This window comes from Euprymna scolopes, chromosome 19, assembly GCF_053919585.1.
Source record: "Euprymna scolopes isolate OS-2025 chromosome 19, ASM5391958v1, whole genome shotgun sequence".
Classification (NCBI taxonomy): Eukaryota; Metazoa; Mollusca; class Cephalopoda; order Sepiida; family Sepiolidae; genus Euprymna; species Euprymna scolopes.
The window spans coordinates 76,329,347-76,352,303 of NC_136500.1; the positions used below are offsets into that span (position 1 = coordinate 76,329,347).

Genomic DNA, 22,957 nt, shown 5'->3' on the forward strand with positions numbered 1-22,957 from the left:
TTTTTATAAAAAGTTTTAAATATTAGAGTGAAACTGGAGAATTACTCAAATCTATTATGGAACACACTGAAGATATTGTTTTGTGTTATGGAAAATAAAATTCTTATCAATTTCTTAATTTTTAAATTTAACCCAATTCAACTAATCGTTTCTATTGTTATTACTAATGTCATAGACATAGTTTGAGGCAATCACCTTTGAAATCCTCTTTCTGCCACTGATTACCATGCATCATTTGTATTGGGTGTCAGTCATTTCTCTGACTTTCTTCTTATTTTCAATGCTCAATAACACAGCAGATATGAGTGTTCATTTCATTTTGACTTATACTAAGTAGGAAGAGTTAACTGAAATATGAGGCTGTTTTAACTTCTTTCAATCTCGTCTCTCTGTTAAAGAGAGATAGAGATACTAATACATCACTCACTCTCTTTCTCTCCCTGTGATTCTTTTACTCTTTCCTACTCTCTGATGTTCATCTCTATTTAATGATACTATAATAACAATGTTTACAACAAGATAGGGAGACAACTTTTTTTTACCATTAACAAGAAAATAGTCTTTTTTAGGGGGTAGTTGTTGAAATAGGTTTTGCACAATAATTTTTGTCAAATCGAAACTTTAATATTATGAATTAAAAGAAATAGAATGGACACAGATAAAATAAACTTATAACTAACCCTAAACAGTGAATTTACTTATTTATATGGAGTTTAAGGGTGGATGGGAACAGGGGTTTCTTTGTTTCCTCAATTTTTCAGGACAGTGTCAGGACATAGGTCCTGCTAGTTAAAAATAAAAGTGCATACAAACTTTATAAACTCCTTGTGTATTATTATATATAATGCTCATCACTATAATAGACCAAGAAATCTAACATTTGGAGTTTGAGTCTCTGATTAGAGGCAAGTTTTACAATCGGTCAGCAGAGATCTTTTTTTCTTTTTAAAATTTTTTTTTACCCTAAACAAGGCATATTGCAACTTGGAAGTAAGGGGGGGATTACTATTTGGGATTATGTCTGATAGGGAACTGTGGGTAGTTGAGCAGTGAGATGTCTGTTCATATTACATTTAATATTCTGTGGATTAATACATTCAGGGAAGCTGGAAACAGAGGGAAATCCAAATTCTAGCAATCTGAGAGAAGAATCTATTAGAGTAAGGATGAGATCGAGCGAGCATAAATGTGATTAGTTCATCAGAGCACATTGCATTAAAGCACTTGTAAAACAGTCACAGGGATGCAAAATTGTGGTGATGGGCCAGAGGTTGGAGCTTGGCTGACAGACTAGATTTAAGATTCTTTTTGGACACTCTCTAAGAGGGAGAGACTAGTGCTAGATGCACCAGCCCAGATGTGGTAACAATACTCCATGCATAGGCGAATGATGGCTTTGTAAAGATACAGGATACTCTCTGGTGTACTAACATTTTACTCTTATTGATCCTAGAAAATTCTGAAAAAATTCTAACCATGATCATGATTAACACAACTTCTAAAATGTCTATGAATTTGTGTTAATATATACAAACTTACCTGTGTTTTCTTTCATAGAAATTTGTCGATAATTGTAAAATTAATCAATTAACTCATTGTGGTTCTTTACTATTTGTTATGTAAAACATAAAAACACCAAACTAATCTCACAAGAGAGTTTTCCTTGTTTTTAACTGCTATATCAAGGATCTTAAAAAAAAAAAAAAGAAAAAAAGTCACATCACATCCAGTAAAAGACCTCATTTGCGCAATCACCTAACGTGCTATAGGGATGGTCATAATATACACGTGTGCATAATGAAATAATTACAGAATGCTCAACTACGTCAGTAAGAACATACGTATATATATATATATATATATATATATATATATATATATATATATATATATATGGTGTCCATAAAGTCTTTAGATAATTTTATAAATTCATTAAAATATTTTAAGTGCTATCAAAATAATTCCTTTTGCATAAATATTAATCAATTCAAAGGTGATATTAAAACATTCATAACAACTGATTAATATGTAAAAAAATTTTTAATAGCATTATTCAAAATATTTTAATGAATTCATAAAATTGTTTAAAGACTTTATGGACACTGTGTGTGTGTGTGTGTATATATATATATATATATATATTAGTGGTGGGACGATTCCAATATTTTCCTCCGATTTTGATATAATTATTGATTATGTTGTAAATTATTGATTCCAATTCTTTGGAAATCTCTATATATTTAGCTATAATATATTTTTTTGTCTTATTTTTTCTGATTATTGTAAAAATCAATGTAATATATGAATATATTTTTGCATACATTAAAATACACTTGTGGAGGGCATCTATAGATTTTAGCCTTGCTATTAGTTTAAAATATTTATTTTATTCAGAAATGGAAAATTAATTTTTCTAACAAATACATCCACAAAAGAGCAAAAGAATAGTTTTTGGCATCGGACAATAGGCACAAATTTTTCTGATTTTTCTGATTCCGATTAATCGTCCCAATACTAATATATATATATATATATATATGTGTGTGTGTGTGTATTATTGAGAAATAGCAGTCGTTGACATTCAATACAAGGCTGTTTATTTTTAGATTCATCAATCAATAAAAGATTACAATATCCATGCACAATTATCAGGTTCAAATATACAGATTTTCACGATTGCATCGCTTAAATTATAGCATATTTTTAGTATGTACCTAATATTTACATATATAAATTTCTCCATCTTTTATAATTACAGTTTTTTTTTAATATATTCTTTTTTTTTTTTTTTACATACATTTAATTTTATTATTATTATTGAAATCTTATTTCATTTCTTTGTTTTTAAATTAGAAATAAAATATATTTTGTGGCTGCTATTTGTATTTACTATCCATTTTTTTTTTAAATTTGAAGAATAACAACATTGAAACTGTTAAAAATATTACAATTGAAGATCTGAAGAAACAAAGCACAGAGTCTATTAATAGGTAAATGAAATGATTAAAACAAGATTAAATTAAAAGAAATCCTAAAAAGAGTAAAGCGTTTCAAAAATCATACTAGATTATGAAACAGAAATGTTTTCAGAAAAGAAACCAAAAAAGATGATTGTGAAAAAATGGAGACCGAAATTTGATTAAAAAATGTTTGCGTCAATGGGTTGTATATTTCTTCTTTTTTTTTTCTTTCTTTTTTTAAATCTAAACACAAAAATATTAAACATCAAGTTTCTTTTTTTTGCTCCATAGGAAAAATATTTTCTTTGAAGCATATTTGGTCATTTAAAAAAAAATATATATAGATATATATCAAACTTCAATTTCTGTCCTCCCTTATTAACAGAAGGAGAATTATTTTGTTTGTTTTGATAGAAATAAATGAAACATTTTTTTTTATATAGTCTTTGCAAGTACATATAAATATATATGCATATTTATATCGTTTTATTTTATTTGGTTGTTCATTTTTGGCATTGTCTCACAAAAGTAATTTAAATATGTTTTCTTTAAATCCAGAATCAATCACAGGATTAAAAGAAATCATTTGAAGAAACACCATTTTTTTTCTTCATTGTCAGGGTGTCTACATATAAATATATATGCATATCTTTTATGTATCTTTTTTTCATTTGCTGTTGCCTTTTATTTATTTATTTATTTTGGTATCGTCTGACAACTTTAAATCCATTTACTTTAAATTTAGGATCAATCACAAATTTAAAAGAAAAGTTGTATTTTATATTTCTTTGTCTCATCATTCATCACATTTTTTTTTTTAGTTTCATTTAAAAAAAAAAAATCATTAAAAGAGTTTTGTTATTTTTTCTTTTTTGTAAACTCCTCTTTTTCCCAATATCTTAGCTGTCATTACTTTGCATATCGGCTGTTGTCACAGAGGAAACAGGAAGCGAGGAAATGTCTTTTGAACAATGCTGAAACCAGATCCGAAGGAAGCCATCACATCTAGCCGTAAGCACTCATCCAAATAAGGGAGAAGGGGAGGGGGGGTCAAAATAAGGAATTACCGGGTAGAAGAGTTATTTATTAAAAAAAAATTTTGTTTCTTCCTGTCTTTAAATTTTAACCCCTTACTGCTGAGTTTTTTTTTCCCGCCAAATTAGCAAGTGTTAAACAAATGCATGTGACTTCATTACAAAAACATTCATGGAGGTGCTGATGGTGGTAGTCATAGTGGTAGGTGGATGATGAAAAAGAGCCAGGTGTTTCAGTTGTATGAACTTTAGCTAACTGTCCTGCCACGATACCTTGCGGGTATCATACAGGGCTACTGGGATCCTTGAGAAGGCCCATCAGTATACCAGCTTCTTTAATCTGCAGAAAAAAAAAAAAAAAAAAACGGGCAATATTAAAATATAGGGATAAAAACACAATCATAGATATTACTAAAAAATTGTTTTTTTTTTTTTTCTCGATCTGACATTGATATTAAAAGCCTACTTTTTCTATTTAAAAAATTTGTAAAACACTTTTTTAATATACTCAGTCATGGATATGCGAGCAACTACACGAGTAATTTGCATGTTTCTTTGAAAAACGAGCGTCAATTACTTATTTTTTTTATGGTTTCTTATTAAATGATGTGTGCTATTTCACTATTAGCTGAATTCTATTTATGCACAGTTTCTATACTCTGCATAATCACATAGAATTTAAGATGAAAACATTCTAGCATATGGAAATATATATATATATATATATATATATATATATATATATATAAAATGACCTTGTCCACGTGTATATGTGCAAAAAATCTCTATAAAACTCCTCTTTGAATATTTGGTTTACAGAGTTGAAATTTAATATATAGGGCATTTAGATCTGAAACACACTTTCAATTTGGTTTTTAGTCATTAAATTGCTACTAAGGGGTCAAAATTGAAAAAAAACAAAAAACATTGACTTTGGACTGATGTCAGTTGATTATGTTGTTTTTTTCTTCTGAGCATACGCTAATTAAAATTATAAGTTAAACAACATTTCTTTTTTGCCTTTTTTTCTATACATATGGATATAGGTTATATGCCAACAGATAAGGCTGGAGAGCTATATCTTTTGGTTTCAATTCTAGCTGATGGCACACAAGTCATTTTCTTTCTACTTTTGAAATCACTACAATAAATTAGGTACAATATAATTGAGAGAGAACTGGTTCTATAATAATAAATACAAAATCTGCCTGAATTAAAGTATAATATTTAAGTGCATTTTACGACCTGCTAAGCCACCTGCTTATATATATATATATATATATATATATATATATATATATAAAATTTTAGTCATTCAATGAATTTAACAATTTATGATGTGAAATGTTTGAATTTCAAATAAAAAGATTTTTATTATTCTATGTAAGACAATTTAAATACTTAATTAACTTTTAATTGTGATTTTCCATGTCTCACTGACTTTAGCAAATAAGGTGTAAACCATTATAACTATTTGCTAATATTTTCTCCTTTGAAGAGATGGTAGACATCAAAATCCTATAGGATAAGGAGTTATAATATTTCAAATGTATTTTTTCTCTTACATAGAATAATAAAAATCTTTTGATTTGAAATTCAAACATTTCACGTCATAAATTTTTAAATTCATTGAATGACTAAAATTTGATTTATTTGCTCTATCTTGTATATCGAACAATTCTTATTTAGGTGGGATAGTACTTATAGAATATTACTGCCAGTAATATCTTGTAAAACTTATAATCACAGGTTTTCATACTAGTTGATTGTTAGATAATTTTATTCCGACGTATATATAAGAATGCCCATTCCCGGATAGGTAAAATAAATTCCTCCTCAACAAAGTAGTTTTGCACCTCTTATGTCCCCTTTCGAAGATTAAAATCAATATACGACTTTAGATGCCACTAAAACTTATGTTTAGAATCCTTATTACAATTTTGATTAAAATCTATTCCATGATTTTTATTCTAGAAAATGTCTAAAATTTAAGGTTTAGGGTCTTAAGAATCAGGGAATCTTGATTAATTTAATCCTTATCCTCGAGTGGCCTCTGCACCTTGATAAGTGGTGATTCCCTTGTAAAAAAAAAAAAAAAAAAGGTAGTAGAAACGTGTGTCACAAAAAGATTAGAGACAGTACTGTAGGATAAGAAAGATAGTTTATGTGTATACCACACTGAAATTCGTACATGAACATAGCCATATTGGCTTGTTTGTATTCACATCTTAGTCGAACCCCAAGCCCAAAAGCCGAGTGAGTTCTATTGAATCCCAAGAGAGAAGTTGGGGGGGGGGGCAGACAGGTGCATTCCATGTGGAGTTGTTGTCAGTCCAAGATCTAGGAAGAAAGAGAGTGTGTTGCCAGTTTAACTTTTTATAAACTCGGTCACATGACTGAGAGCTGGCTTCTGATTGGACAAGCCAGGAAGGAAGTGTATTCAAAATCTCCAGCCATAAGAATTCGCTCCTGCTTGTGTTCATTGCAATTTCATCTGCTATACCTCTTACACCTAACAGCTGTATTCCCAAATTCATGATAATGGATTAATTAGTTTACAGAGTGACTTCTAATTATACACATACATAGGAGCTGCTAGAACGGACTTATCCTGCCTTGATAGAGTTCAAAATAGACTTCATAGCCTCGTAGGGGATGTCCCTTTTCTCTTCTTGGCAACCTCTTTCTCACAGAAGAGATGTTGCAAGTTTGTCTCTGTTTTATCATTATTTTCATGGCAAGTGCTCAGCTGAGCTCCAATCTATGGTCTCCCCTTGCCAAACTTTCACAAGAAACACTTGTCTAGCAGAAAACACTGTCACTAATTTCCCCCACTCTTTTTCTGTGCCTAAACCTAAACGTAGATTCCATGAGCAAAGCTTCTTTCTTAGAACTGCACACCTATGGAATTGTCTTCCGTTTTCTTGCTTTTCAGCTGACTACAATATGGTTGTCTTAAAGTCTAATGCAAACAAGTTTTTGATGAGCCGTTCCATATAAGTTAACAAATTTACTGAATTTCCATTACTAACGATTACTATATTGTTCAATTTTATTACTGTACACTCTTAACCCTTATCCTCGAGTGGCCCCTTGGCCTTGATAAGTGGTGATGCCTATGTAAAAAAATAAAAAAAAAATAAATAAAAAAGAAATATAGTGAGAAATAGTTGAAGTCATAAATAAATGTAAATGTATCCACATGTACACACAGACGTCAACATACATACATACATTTTTCAGTCTATCAAGCTTTTTATACGCTTGCATTATTAAGAATAAATGTTTTGTTTTCGGTTTCTTAATATTATATTAATATATATTTTCATAGTCTATCTTAAGTGACCGTTATTTATAAATGCATATCAATACACACTCACAACATAACTGTGTGTATGTGTATATATATATATATATATATATATATATATGCACAAAATAAACCCAATACAGACACACATATATTTATAATTTTTTATTTTTTAACTAATCATTCTTTATGTGTTTAATTTGTTTTTCATTTTTATTCTCCGAAGCCACATTTATATTATAAGTATAGCTATTTTCCTTCACTGTGGTAATCCATTATATATTATCATCGTATCGGATGGGTTACCTGGACCAAATCAACTCTTTCCCTCCACAGGTTTCTACCTTCTATGGCTTTAGGAAGATCTTCAAGTTGTAAGCCAGTGTCTTCTGTCAATTTTGTGTACATCTTGACAGGTCTTCCTACTTTATTGGTTCCGTGTTTAGGATCCCACTGTATCACATCACTGATGACCTCATTTTACTTCTGTAGCAATGTCTGGCATATCATGTTCTTTCTCTTATTACTGAAGAGATCCTGGGCAGCTGACCATACAGACAGTTAATGGCTGTGTGTGTTTTACAGTTTAACTTTCAATATTGTATTATGGTCCACTTATATGATGACTGATACATGTAGTTTATACTTATAAACACACAATTTGATAGGTATAAGTTTAGTATATTTTAAAGCTGGGTAAGTAAAGTGGCATATATAACTTGATATTAATCAATGTGTAGTATATGTAAAAGTTGTGCAAAACTTCATTCAAGGAATCAATTTTTTTATTAACCAACGGGGTTACCTTGGATCCTAGAAAAGAAATTAATAGTAAAAACAAATAGAAAGAAAAAGAAAATTTTGTAACATCTTTCTTCTAAAGTTTCAAGTTTTTTTTTTTTTTTTACATCTCTGAACCTACACACATCCTGAAAATACTTTTTAAAAAAAATTTTTTTAAGTTATTTTCTTTTTAATTTAATTAAGTAAAATATTAGTTCATCGTTATCTGTTCATTTGACATGCTGATATGCATTAGATTCTCTTGAATATCTACAGTGTCGTGCCATCAGATGTATACTACATATTCTCTACTGCAACCTTGCCCCTCTGGAGTATAAGATCTACTGTCTACTCACCGGAATGTTGCCTACAAATTATTTCATGGTCCTTGCCCCATCGCGATGTTTAAATACTGCCCTGTACTGTGGCTGAACAAATCAAGCCTACAACAACATACATTCACATTAGACCCTCTTCATAATCACACTAGCGTTTGCTCAGCAATCTTCTTTCACATTGTGTTCTGCAGTCCTGAACGTGCTGCTTCAGAACTGTGTGAATGAACATGTATCACTGTCAAATTCTTGGAGTTCTGTATTGGTTAACGATCATGATGTTCCTAAATTTTATGCATTCTCTAATTAGCTTAGTAGCCTCTGTCTATTGCTAACATTTCTATCCTGTCGCAGTTAACAACCTAATGAAGGCCAGAAGAATAGTTGGCTGAAACATCATAAAACAACAACTATAAAAGATGAGGATAATAGAAATTAAAAGAAATGAAATTAATTTATTCATTTTGTTGAAAGACAAGGCACATACATAAAAAAATATGAAACAAAAATAAAGAAAAATCTTAATGGTCTATGTATCCGTGGTGGAAAGAAAATATTGTACATGAAAAATCACGTAAATTGATCAAGTAGTTTTATTTATATAAAAAAAAAAAAATCATGGCTAAACAACAATCATTTGATGCCATTTCGCAGGACAAGGAAAACGATTCCAAATAATTCAAACTTTTATTAAATTTTAGAAAGCCATTTTTAACCTGGAAAAGGGTGGGGGTTAGCATTGGAGAACTCAAATCTGCTTAAAATGATTTTCTTTATAAAAATAAACCTACTTGATCAATTTATATGATTTTTGGTGTATGATACTTTCGTCCCATCATGGGTATGTACATCAGAAATATTTTTCTTTATTTTTGTTTTTCTTGAGGGGAGGGGGTATAGAATAGCACCTTTTTTCTTTTTTTTTACTTTAAATAAAATAATATACAACTAATTGAGTAGAAAGTAGACCCTGGGTCTTCTTTCAGCAGCCTCATAACTCTTACTTTCCTTATTTTTTCCTTTAGTTCTCACAGTTTAAGAGCGACGTTTCTGACAACAAAAGAATTAGTATTTTCTATCCATCTAACCCTTATCATTGAGTAGTTTTTGACCTTGAAGTAGTATTTGCTTTTTCAGCTTCCAACATGCTTTGCCTGGAGCGATTTCGATTAAAAAAAAAAAAAAAATGAAATAGTTTTAAAAATCAGTGTTTAAGAAATGTTTAAATGTAAATTGAATTTGTTAATTGTAGTGCAAGAAGTGTCAAATACTAATGTATTAGTCTTGAATAAAGAAAACGTATCACAAAATGATCCTACTTTGGATACTATTTGTCTTTTTGTCTCAAATATGGCAATTTCGTTGGATAATGAACATAGATAATGAATCAATGAAAATGGTGTATATCAGGAAGTCACTAAAGGAAATATTGATCTGGATATAATATGTAATCAATTGAAATTTCAATTTAATTTTAAGAACAAAGACCGATAATTGCTGTACTTGACTGGCTAGTTAGAATCAAAGCAATCAAGAAATAGACCAGCTTTACTATATAGAAGCGAAGAAGACTAGCATAAAATCTATTAGTTTAATATAAGTGTAAATGTTGAAATTCTTATCTGCAATGTAATATATATCTTTACTTACCTGTCGAATGTCTTCTAAGCAATCCTTTTTGGCCTGTCGTAACAAGTCAGACTGTCCTCGTAACATTCGGACATTCCAAGCAAAATTTTCAATAGCCTTGAGAATGGGAAAGAAAAAGTTTAATATACTAAAATAAAAGGAAATTTTCTTTAATTAATGCTGGATGCTTTTGGGGTGCTGTTTTGGACATTTTTGATAAAGGATTAAAGATTTTTGAAAACTATTATGAATTAATTTTTTTTTTAAAGTTTTACCTATAGATTATTTAGATTCTTTATTAATTTTCATTTTATTTGTAATTGTTCTTGATTTTAAAGTGTTTTTCAATGTTGAATTTATAATTTAAATCATAAAATATAAAATACCTTTTGTATTTTTATTTTTGAACAACAAAATTCTTTTAAATTCCATTAAATGTTAAAAATTTAAATTGGTTTTGTAATGTTTTTTTTAGTTTTATAAAATTAAGTTAATTTTAATTTTAAAGTTTTAAGTTAATTTTAACTTTTTTTTACAATTACATTTTCATTGGAATTGTAAAATATTTTATCACTGAATGAAAAAGAAATAGATGTTAATTGTACAAATAAGCAAAACTTCAGAATGTTGCATTCAATGTATTTTTTCAAGAAATTGAAGTAAATAAAATTCTAACAATTGATAATTTCAAACAAAACATTCCAGTAATTTCTTTCAAGTTGCTTTTTAATTAATGCCTTGGATGTATTTCATGTGGAGAAATCTACAAGATTTAGTTTGTTCGTTCAATCAAGGATTATAATGCTGCAGTTATTTCTTTTTGCCTTCTTCCCAAGTTAGACAAAAGGTCAAGTGTGTGTTTGATGAAAGTACCGGGTGTTCCACAAGTCTTGAACAAATTTCAAGACTTTATATCTACTGAACTATATATGTTAAATGAGAGTGAGATGATTTTAAAGCTAAATTTTAATATTACTGATTAAATATATATATATATATATATATATATATATATATATATAATCAGTTATATTAAAGTTGAACTGCTTATGTGAAAACAAATAAAGAGTATACCTTGCCTTACTTCAGTATTGAGAACTCTTATATTAACCCCGTTACACTTCATTGGTTACTCAACCTATGGAAAACAATCTCAGATTGTGTGTGTATATATATATATATATATATATATATATATATATATATATATATATCTCGGCATGCTTTTTATATCCTTAATAGTTTTGGATAAATTTACTGTCGAAATGTGTTCACGACTTGTGAAACACTCTGTATTTCTATGGAATGAATTGGAATCGAACTTGGCACATCCAAGTCATTAACTACTTAGCCCCCTGGTATCATTATTTTACTTACCCCCATTTAGAGAGATTAGACACAACGTCAGGTGTGGGTTTGATGAAAGTGTTTCTGTGGAATGAACTGGATTCGAATTTGGAACAATCAGATTATAACCATCTCGTCACTATCACCCCCAACTTATAATGCCCCAGTTATAGACAAAAAAGTTTCCAAACAATTTTAATAAGAAATTTATAAATGTTTGAGAGTATATCTATACCTTTGTAGTTTTCTTTCCCTTCAGTCCAGCTTGCAGACACAAGTTATCCAAGTCGTCATGCCACTGAAGTCCCATCGTTTGGCAGTTATTCAACTGAAACAGCAATAGACATTTTCATTAGAATTTATGAGACCTGCAGAAATTCCATGGTGAATTAAAGTAAATGGGTTTTTAATTTTATCAATGTTAAGTTGTGATCTGATCACTTTTGTGATCTTGCTACAATAAAGCAACACAAGATGAGTACTTGATGTCAATCAGTTAAGCTCTGCATGTGTGTGTGTGTGAGATATTGTTATGTAGCATAGAGAGAGGAATCCTAAATGTTGTCTGTCGCTAGCTTATCTAGTTACGTCAATTTCCAGCAATTTTCTTCTCAGCCTGGCTTTGACTCCAATCTCTTTGATCTTTCATAGGAGATTTGTGAACCATCAACTGTCACAAACAAGAAACTGTCATCAACCATCACAAATTCCAAGACTGGCTTTAAGCTGTCAGTAACAGTTGTAAAGTATTGCAAAGCTCACTGCCACTCCTAAAAAATAAGTAATTATTATTGTTGATCTACACAGAATCGTTTGTATCCAATTTATTTCTTCATATTTGTATCTTGCCAGTCATAAAAACCACTTAATTTCAAATTAGAAAAATAAAAAAAAACAGTATGATTTAAAAAAAAAACAAACAAAATGCAAGTAATTAGGCAATATCTTGCCAGTACAGCTAATAATTGATAATCAATTTTATTTGCGGTTTATAATTTGACATAAGAATTAAAAGGTATTTTCAAATATGAATTCAAGCTTTGGCATAATGCAAAGTAAGTTGTCAATAACATTAAAGCATTGGGAGAAAATTTAATATGTTCAGCATTGAATAACCATATGCAGTAACATGGATATCAATCAACCCAGATGAAAGCCCAACATTATTCTTGGTGTTAAAGTAGGGAACAAACATAAGAAAACCAAAAAAGAAACAAACCTTTGTAATGATCTCTTCTGCACTTTCCACAAGAGTGCGACAGTGAGTCACCAACTGAAAGATGAAAACAGTCAAGAAATAAAAAATATGTTAAAACGAGGAATAAAGTATCATAGAATATACTTATATAGGACTAGCCTGGGTGCCTGGCGTTGCCAGAGTATTTGGAGGTGTGTGTTGAGCAAAAAAAAAAAAAAAAAGTGGTAGTAGGTAGGTAAGCTCGAACCCGTACATGGAAGGAGGAAAAGAATGTAAAAAAAAACCCTGATTTCTTTGCTGTTGTGCCCATCGCCAAAATGGAAGCAACGTAGGTTTAAATTAAGGCTAGACAATCGAAAAGGGGATGACTTTCGAAAATATCATAAAAAAAACCTCGGCCCCTCCCTGCAGAAAAGTGCCCAGTTGAACATGAAGGAATTAATGTTTTTGTCCAATTTTTCAATATTTGTTGTCCAAAGGGATCGAGCTTCAAAATGATACCGATCTCGTGAAAATTCGTTGCCTCTGTCAAAAGTTTTAGGCAGACATACATACAAACATACATACATACATACATACATTTTAAGGAGCTCCTTCAGTCTTTGATAGACTATAGATACCCACGAAGGGCTGCCTGCGCGTGAAATTTTTGTGGTAGGAGGTGTGCAATCTCCAACCACACCGCTCCTGAATCAACATTGTTAATTACCAGTGGCAAATGAAGTGTATGTACAGGACGACTGGAAACAAATGCCGAGATAAGCAGAGAGCACATACAGCATCTAGAATTCCCAAATGGTCACCCATCTGCTACTACCCAGGATCAATGTTGCTTAACTTCAGTGATCTGATGAGAACTGGTGTGTCAACGTGATTATGCCGTGCATACATACACTTAAACAGACAGGTGAGATTTATATTATAGATGATTGAAAAGTCACTTCCTATTTAAAACCACTTATTTATTCATATGATCTCATTTCTTTTTCAACTTTTCTTACTAGCTGGACACACATACATATATCCATAAACTGAGTATTGGAGAGCTCATCGCCTTTGTTCAGTCTTGAGTACTAATTAATACCTCCTGTAAAGGTGCCTGTGCATGTAATTGTGAAGCAAGGGTTGTGCAATCTCAACCGCACCTCTCATGAATCGGCACTGCTCAATTCCAGTGGCAACAGGACGACTAGAAACAATGCCGAGATAAGCGAAGATCACATACGGCACTTGGTACTCTGAAATGGTCACACATTCTAGTACTAACCAAGCTCAACATTGCTTAACTTTGATGATCTAACAGGCATTGGTTTGTGTATGTATATATGTGTATATATATATATATATATATATATATATATATATAACCTCAAAACATTCTTTCTATGGTAAACAACTGATGATCCATCTATATATAAAGTAATAGTGTTCATGTGTGTGTGTACAACTCTCCTACAGCCCAAACCACTGGACCAACCTTGACCAAACCTGGCATGATGATGGTCTCCAACCTAGGAATGGTGCACACCATTTTAAAAGGTTACAGTCAAGGTCATAGCCTATATACTTTCCTAACAGCTCCACACCAGTGGACCGATCATGACTGACATGATGATGGTCTCCAACCTAGGGATGGTGCACACTATTTTTCAAGATCAAGATCAAATGTTAAGGTTGAGACTTTGTTGTATGTTAAGGTAGCCGCAAAGCAAGTACCCAAGTGTACAGCAAAGTCTCATGCAAAGCGCGGGTATCTTTGCTAGTATAATAATATTATTAGAGTTACAGTAAATTCTTAGAACAAATTCATTCAGTGATTGAAAGTGATTAATTGACTTATAAAGAAATTTTCCAATGAATGACTTAAAAATTTGTTGTTTTTTTTTAGTTTTGAAGTTTGAAAAACTTCCAAGACTATATATATATATATATATATATATATATATATATATATATATATATATATAGTCTTGAAAGTTTTTCAAACTTTAAAACTAAAAAAAAACCAACAAATTTTTAAGTCATTCATGGGAAAATTTCTTGGTCTTGCACAAAAAATTCTTGGTCTTCTTTGATAGAAGGAAATCCAACAGAGTGCTCGATTATTTAATAAGTGCATAATATTTATTAATATTACAGACTATCAACATTATGTTCTTTTGAGTTTTATGTACATTGAAAAATATTCTGTTCTGATTTTGAAAAGCTGAAATGTAAATGTGTTAGAATGAAAATTACTTACATCGTTGAAGGAATACATGGCTTTCTTGACAAGATCTGGGAGCATAAATTGAGATCCCCGATATTCTAAATGTGGATACTGAAAATAAGGTGAAAATTTTAATAAAATATAGAAATGAATATGTAAAAGCAGGAAGCAATAAGCAACAAAATACATTTACATAAACAATAGAACTTGGGTGCTTATGTATTATAATTGGATATCAAAAAAAGGCATTTGAATTAAAAATCATTATCACGTAACATTTGAAGTAAAAACATGATTACATGATATGTGTAATGTTGAAATTTGTAAAAATTCCAAAAAATTATGAAACATAAAATAATTTAAAAAAAAAACAAAAATTTTATCAAATGATGCAGTTTTATCAGTTTCTTCTATTGCAATCAATTCCATATGACAAACTGACTTATCTCCCTTGTTTTTCAGTAAAAACAACCCACTTAATGACAAGTAATATGGTTTACATCCTGAAAGCTGATGTACTGACTATAATTTCGCATAGGGTCAGTAAATCTATTGCTGGGAGTTTCCTCTCTAGAGCAATAGCCCTCGAAATATAAAAGGCATTTGATGGGGTTTGGCATAAATGTTTACTTCACAAGATTTCCAGCTATGGACCATCCAGAACTCTCTTTGCAACCATTGAATCTTTTCTCTCCAATAGGTTTTTACAAGTCGATGGACAGAAGTCCGAAATTCAAAGCACCAATGCTGACATGCCTCAACAATCCATCCTGTGCCCAACTCTCTTTCTTATCTCCATCAATGATCTCCCAAATAGCATTCTAAGTTCAGTTCTTTTCTCATATTTTTCAATACTTGAATTTACATGCAAGTCTTTTAGGGTATACAATCAAAGAGTTGGCCTAAGGTATAACCAAACCTCTGCACATTACTGACTCAGCAAGAAATCTGTTCCAAGCTAAAACCGTTTCTTAAAAGCCCACAGAGTTTTATAAAATCTCCATTTCAATTTAAAATTAATCTTCTCCTTTGAAGCATGGGGTCATATGACAGTTTCCCCATTTTTTTTTTAATGCATTCTTTTGCATTATTGTTGTATTCTGCAAGATCTTTCAAGCTTAGTAAGGTTAGTAAGTAGAGAGCCGATAAGGCAGTGTGGTATCGTATGGTTTCCTCTCCACATTTGGTTCAGTTTGATTCAGTTTTGTGGCATCGACTGATTATAGCAACTTTTGATCGCCCATATCTATTTCCAGGATGCCAATGAAAATACTTAACTCAGCAATTCATGAAACGCATTAAAATCAAAATGGATATCTTTCCAATTCTCCACACATTTTGTTGGTTTTATCATTCTTGGTTCAACATCCGTTTTACATGCTGGATGAGATTGCTTTAAGAAATTGACTTCCAAAGTAATCTATCTTTATTCAGATCTTTATGTAACTCTCTTCTCCTCAGAATCATTTTTATCAATTCAACCCATTATTTCCTTGGCCTGCTACAACTGCTCTCCATCTACCGACCCAAGAACTCTCATTCATTCTTTCAACATAGATCATTGAAGTTTGCTCTTCTGCAAACATCTCCCTAGACTTTCCAGATATTATCTTCCTCTGAAATCTAAACCTGTCTTGTTGCATTGTATGATTCTCTTCTCCACATTCGCAAATGATTGGGTCAGTTTTGTCGCCCTCATCTGGTCATAACTTTTAATCAACCCATTCCTCATTAATGTTGTCAAGTGGTTGAGTGTCTGTCACTGGAAGCAGGGTGCTTTTCAAACGAGCAAGAGGGCCTCAAAGAGATTCTCTGACTGATCTCTCTCCCTGAAATGTTGCTAACAGTTGATTCATGTCCATGAAAGAGATGGCATTCATCACTGACAGTTTATTAAAATTAATGTAACTGTTATACTTACTGAGCCTTTCATACCCATGCTGAATTGGTCCCCACTGGAATTGACAACACGGGAGGCCAAGAGTCGGACACCTTGTTTGATATTGGCGATAGGTTGAAGGCCACAAATATCTTTGAAAGAAATCAAGGCATCGTGTACAGTATCACGCAGTTCAAGCCCTTCCTTTAGGGGTGTCACAGCATTCTGAAATAAATTGAAATAAAATTTTATATTTAAAATATATAAAGTTTTATACAAAAAATATTTTTAATTTTCATTTATTAAAAGAAACCATATTATTTTGTTCATTGCTCTCATCTTTGTTGTTATTTTCACAACATTACGGCCAATATTTGAACACTCACCAAAAGGTTGGAAACAACACTAGACAGAATGTACACACCCGTATGTTATGAACAGTATTAAATATATCTTCGCGAGATCATTCTACGAAGCAGCAACTTTTTTTAAGGTGGGTTCCATTTATCAAGCTAGAAGACTACTCACACCTGAGAGTATACTGTACCCCTACAAGACCACCATTTGCCTATGCATGGAGTATTGTTGCCAGATCTGGGCTGGTGCATCTACCACTAGTCTCTCTCTCTTAGATAAGGTAAAAAAAAAATATGATATAATCAGTCCCACTTTATCAACTAACACGTACATATCCCTGACAAACCCGTCTAGCAATAAGATCTCACCCCTTCACTGTTGATGTCCCTTAATGCCAGAAAGCTTTCTATTCTAATAGTTTCTTCCCTCAAACAGCTAGACTTTGGAATTCCCTTCCTGCTGCCTGCTTCCCTGGCTGTACTGATATGCAGAAGTTTAAATGTAACAAACAAATATCTTGTAATCTTTTCTAGACATGGCCCCAAATAGTAGCCCTTTATGTCCAAGTGGCGATATGCTTTGTAAGGGGTGAACATGAGTAAAAAAAAAGCACAAACCTACCAGCCATATCTACTACCATCAGGGAACGACACCTATGATTTGCCAGTCACTGCCAAAGGAGCAAGCAAATTATTGCTGTGGACTCCCAGCATGGGTGTACGAGCATAGGACAACCTAGATCCACGTACATTCAGCAAATTGGATATAACGCCAACTGTAATCCTGAAGAGCTGATGGGGGGGGGGGGATAGTGAAAAAAAAATTACCCTACCAGTAACTAAGTCTGAGTGGTAACTACCTCTTAAAATACCTTTCCTTAACTAGACTCATAAAATCATATAATCACCTAAGAAATAGACCGCCCCCCCCCTCTCAAAAAAAAATCACAATTTATATTTTATAGCACCCCCTCCCCCAACCCCCCGATCAACTCTCATAAAATGCTAGGATCATACGTAAAATTTATATGCATAACTGATACTCCACTCTCAATTCTAAAATGCTTCTTTCTCTTCTTTCTGTCAAGTTTTTCAGAGTGATCTCTGTGAAGCTGCTTCCCAACTGGCTCTAACAGTCGTTTTCAAGTCTAATGTAAACAAGTTCTTGTTGGGCTGTCCTCTTAAATAATTAAGCCCTGCCAGAGTTAGAGTGGAGGAGGTCGATTAACAGTGTCAATTTACAATATCTTTTCTCATACTGAAAATTTTAGCTTCAATTTTTTGCTTTTAAGTTAAATTCAGTTAAAATGAGCATTTTGCATTTTTTTATAGTTTATTTTGAAGAAATAAACACAAAAAATATGGCCGTTAGCAAAAGAGTAATCCCAAATGTGTACGTGGGAGAGGGAGTGGGGCAGAAAGTCATTCTTTGATCAAAGAAAAGTCTTCTACCCCCCCCAAACCACACTGTGAATCGTTTGAAGTATGGCATGAGGTAAAGTAAAAAAAAAAAATCGAAAACAGAGAGAAAAGAAAACAGAAAGAAAGATAAAACAAACGAGAGGAAGAAAGAGAAATAAAATCAAGCCAAATGATGAAAAAGAAAGAACAAAAAGGTATGAAAAATAAAAAAATTAAAAAACCTTTTTCTAAATTAAAAGAAAAAGCAGGTTCCACCTATTCTTATTTACAAAAAAAAAAGTATAATTTCATTAAAAGTGGACATCCATCTCACATCCACGATTTGCCATCGTACATGTCATATGGAGGGATTAAGAGCACCTAATTAAGAAATTAAGAGCATGTAATATGTGTTTGTTTTTGAATTATAAATATTTTGACTGCTTGTGTAGGGGAATAATGAAGATGAACAATGGTTGCTAAGACACTGGTGGGTGACTTCTCCTTAGGCAATAATACCCAGACAGCGAGCGGCAAAAGCCGTGGCTACCGAGAGTAAAGAAGGCCGATGCACATGACAGCGTAACATCACTTCCTGATTAACTTGTAGGTATAGACAGTTTCCGGTATTCAACCACATGGTCACGCTAACAGATATAAAAAATATGGCTACCGATTGTCCATGGCTACCAATATGTGTTACTGATTGTCCATGTATCTTTTTAGAAAAAGAAAGAACAATTTTCCATTTGGATAATAATTATTATAATTGCACATTGGGATAATTTTAATTAACAAAATATAGTAAGTAAATTAGTTTTTGAACCTTTAATTTCTATTGGAGAAAGTCAAATATTTCATTTTGTTACTTTTTTTTTTTTTACTGCAAAACAAACACTTTTTTTTATAATATTTTTCAGTCCATTCTTTTAATAATAAATAAAACTTTTCACTGAGTATTTCCAAATATTTTAAAGTTCGCATTTTAACAGTAGTTTTTTTTTTTTTTTTTTTTTTTTTTACAATAGGTGAATTTTCAATATTTTAGCACCGGGTGTAATTTATTTCTTTGACATATATTTAAAACTCCAAGTTTTTGTTTTTTATACCATTTTAAGTGTAAATACTTTACATGACGGGTTTCTTTTACTATACACAGATTCCAAAAAGTTGTCAAAAAACAAATATATAACAAATAAAATATATCGATAAACATTGTATGATTTTCGAAGCGATTACATGTTTTAAAGTGAGTAAAACCAATAAAAACCTTTCTAGATAGGTAGAAGAGTAACTTATCTTGCCTTTGATAACTTTTATTTGTTATATATTTGTTTTTGATAACTTTTTTGAATCTATGTGTACAGTAATACCAACCCAAAATTTAATTTAACTTGAAAATGATATTTAAAATACATGTGCGTACACTGCACAAGCACCCTTATTATTATCATAATAATAGTAATAATAAAAAACTGGTGTAGATGACATCAACTGGCGCCACACCAACTAGTTTTGAAGGGTCAGGGAGGATGGAAAGACCGAGGTGGGAGAGTGCTAACTATATCTCCACTGGAAGTGTGCAGTTCAAATCTGGTAATTGTCACCCAAACCCCAGGAAACACCAATGGCCGATGCCAACGAGAAATCAGTGACAACGGCTGTTGCGATAACATGCAATCATCTGCACAAATGGTCAAAAGGTGGAGAACACTGGAAATCTAGGGAGACTTGTTGTCACTTGGTCTCCAGGGAACACCACAAGTTACTGCCAGTGAGCGATCACTGATGATCGTCTGTGAGACAACTAATACGCTACATATTTTGATGAAAAACATGGGGAAAAAATGGACATAGAAGAACAGAAAAACAAAACTTTAAATATAATTTCTGTATTTAAAGTAATAGTTATTCAAATATTTCAAAATATAATCTTGTGGGCAAAATCCAGCTTCCCAATAAGTGGCAGTCTGGATAGGAACAAAAATAATCTCAGTCATGAAAGATTTCTCCTCCACCGACCGAGGACAGAAAAGGTAAAGTGTAGCATCAAAACAAATACTACACTGTGATCTTGTTCCGAAGGCCAAAAAATATTTGTTTAATGTTTCTTTAATTGTTTGTTTCCTAACTTCATAATTCAGTTTTATCAGTATTAAATTGTATATTGCTTTAAAATTACTTAATTTTACATAGATAATATTTATATTTTATATTGAATAACGTTCAGTTTCAGTATTAATTGAACTGTGTTCCTTTTTCTTTTTAAAAATGTTTTATTGCTCTTTTTAAAATGGCCTGCATATAGTACTGACAGTCTGACAAATCTTACCTACATTGCCTGCAGACATTTTTCAGTTATGAGGCCTTCTTACTCTCGGTGGCCATGCAAAAGCATGCTTCCCCCACAGTGGGTCAAAGTCAATGTGAGGGAATGCAACGTGACACTAGGAAACCGAGGATTAGCCTTAATTCTACCTTACATGGTAGAGGCAGTTCATGAAAGTGGGGAAAAAAAAAACAAAAAAAAACCTACTTTGCATGGTAGAGAATATTTATTCTCCCATTCTGAGTGTATTCCAGCATTAGCGGAATATCCGCATAGTATCTAAGATAGAGATTCCACCATGTTTATGAATATTTGTATTTGTGTTGTGTTACTTATTTTCATTGCATTTGTCGATGTGTTAATAAATGTATATCTTTGTACTTGGGTTCAGTCTAGTCAGTCATTGTACATTATTTATGCTTGTTAAGTATTTTCTATTTCAGGTTAATTAAATTAACTATGAGATGCTAAAACTGACAACAATTGGATTTCCACACCTTTTGAGTTCTTAAGAAACAGTGAGTCTCCGTCAAAACGTTATCTATTTGTCAAGTAAAATGCACATTTTGTATTTTTATGCAAATAAATATTTTTAGACATTTCTTCAATGTTCAAAACATTGATTTAGGAATATATATATATATATATATATATATATATATATATATATATATATATATATATATATATATATATATATATATATATTAGTGTTGGGACAATTCCAATATATTTCCTGATTCCAATACAATTATCAATTCCATATTAAGTTCCCGATTCAGATTCTTTATAAATTTCTAAATATTTAACTTTATAGTTGTATTTTTTCTCCAATTACCGTAAAACACACATATTAAATATGCAGATATTTCCCTAAACGTAAAAAGACATTTTAGCTTCACTGGTAGTTTAAAATTAAGAAGTATTTATTGTTCCATCATTATTACCAGCAATGGAAGATTTTGCTTTAAATACAATAAAATGAAAAAGAAAATTAAAAGATTCGTTTTGGCATCGAAAAATCGGTACAGATTTTTCCAATTCCGATTAATCATGCCAACACTAATATATATATATATATATATATATATATATATATATTAACATTTCAGCCCGGCGTTGCCCAGGTGTTTGTAGGTGTATGTTGGGCAAAAAAAAAAAAAGTGGTAGTAGGAAGGCAGGCTCGAACCCGTACCGTGAAGGAAGAAAAGAACGGGAAAAAAACATGACATCCTTGTTGTTACGACCACCGCCAAACCGGAAGTGACGTAGGTTTAAATTAAGGCTAAACAATCAAAAAGAGGGGATGACTTTCGAAAATATCGGTGAAAAAAAGCGACCCCTCTCTGTAGAAAAGTGCCCAGTTGAGGGTGAAGAAATTAATGTTTTTAGCCAATTTTTCGGTATTTGTTGTCTAAAGGGTTGAGCTTCAAAACGATACTGATCTTGTGAAAATCCGTCGAAAGTTTCAGGCAGACATGCAACCAGACATACATAAATTTATATATTGGTAGCTCAAATTTTCGACTCGAACTGATTAAAAAGCTTGCTCTATCCCTGAATACCCTTTATGTAAAATTTCAAATGTTTAGATCAGAAATTGTCTGAGTAATTTGGTAGAGACCACAGAGGTCAAATCTTTTTTAACTTTGATCCCTATTATGACCCCTTAACATTTGTTTTGGGCTCAAATCAAGTTATTAAATTAGATCCATGTCCAAGGAACCTATATCTAAAATTTCAAGTGTTTAGACCCAAAATTGTCGGAGGGGTTTGGTAGAGTTTGCAAAGGTTAAATTGTTGAACTTTGACACCTTAACAGTCAAATTTCTGGCCGAAAATGGATTACAAAGATTTTCCCAAATCTCCATACCCTGTCTGTAGACTGAAAATTGACAGAGTTATTGTGTCGTGAAATGTAGACAGACAGACACACACACACACACTTTCATTATATATATATATATATATATATTACTTTTAAAATATAATTATCCACTGACACATGTTTTGAAACCCATATCAGTGGATAATTATATTTTAAAAGTAATATATATGCCGCTCCCCATTTAAGGCGCTACCAAATTGGTCAAAGGGAAAATTATTCCCAACTCGCATTTAGGTAAAAAGGCAATTTTACATGAATAATTGAATTCATTCAAAAAGTATCGCTAACAAAAAAAAAAA

General features: G+C 31.6%; 1 protein-coding gene across 2 annotated transcripts in view; it reads right to left on the bottom strand.

The window, feature by feature from the left end:
• Positions 1 to 2,580: 2,580 nt before the first annotated feature.
• The window catches only part of LOC145239766 (inactive phospholipase C-like protein 1), a 162,890-nt gene continuing 142,513 nt past the window's right edge, over positions 2,581 to 22,957 (bottom strand). For both annotated transcript variants that reach the window (XM_080103196.1, XM_080103195.1), the window contains 6 exons: positions 16,727 to 16,909; positions 14,839 to 14,916; positions 12,618 to 12,671; positions 11,634 to 11,726; positions 10,073 to 10,168; positions 2,581 to 4,334 (listed from right to left, as the gene is read on the bottom strand). In XM_080103196.1, coding sequence (XP_079959322.1) covers positions 4,278 to 4,334; positions 10,073 to 10,168; positions 11,634 to 11,726; positions 12,618 to 12,671; positions 14,839 to 14,916; positions 16,727 to 16,909 — 561 coding nt within the window. In that variant the 3' untranslated portion in view covers positions 2,581 to 4,277. The remainder of the gene's footprint in view (positions 4,335 to 10,072; positions 10,169 to 11,633; positions 11,727 to 12,617; positions 12,672 to 14,838; positions 14,917 to 16,726; positions 16,910 to 22,957) is intronic.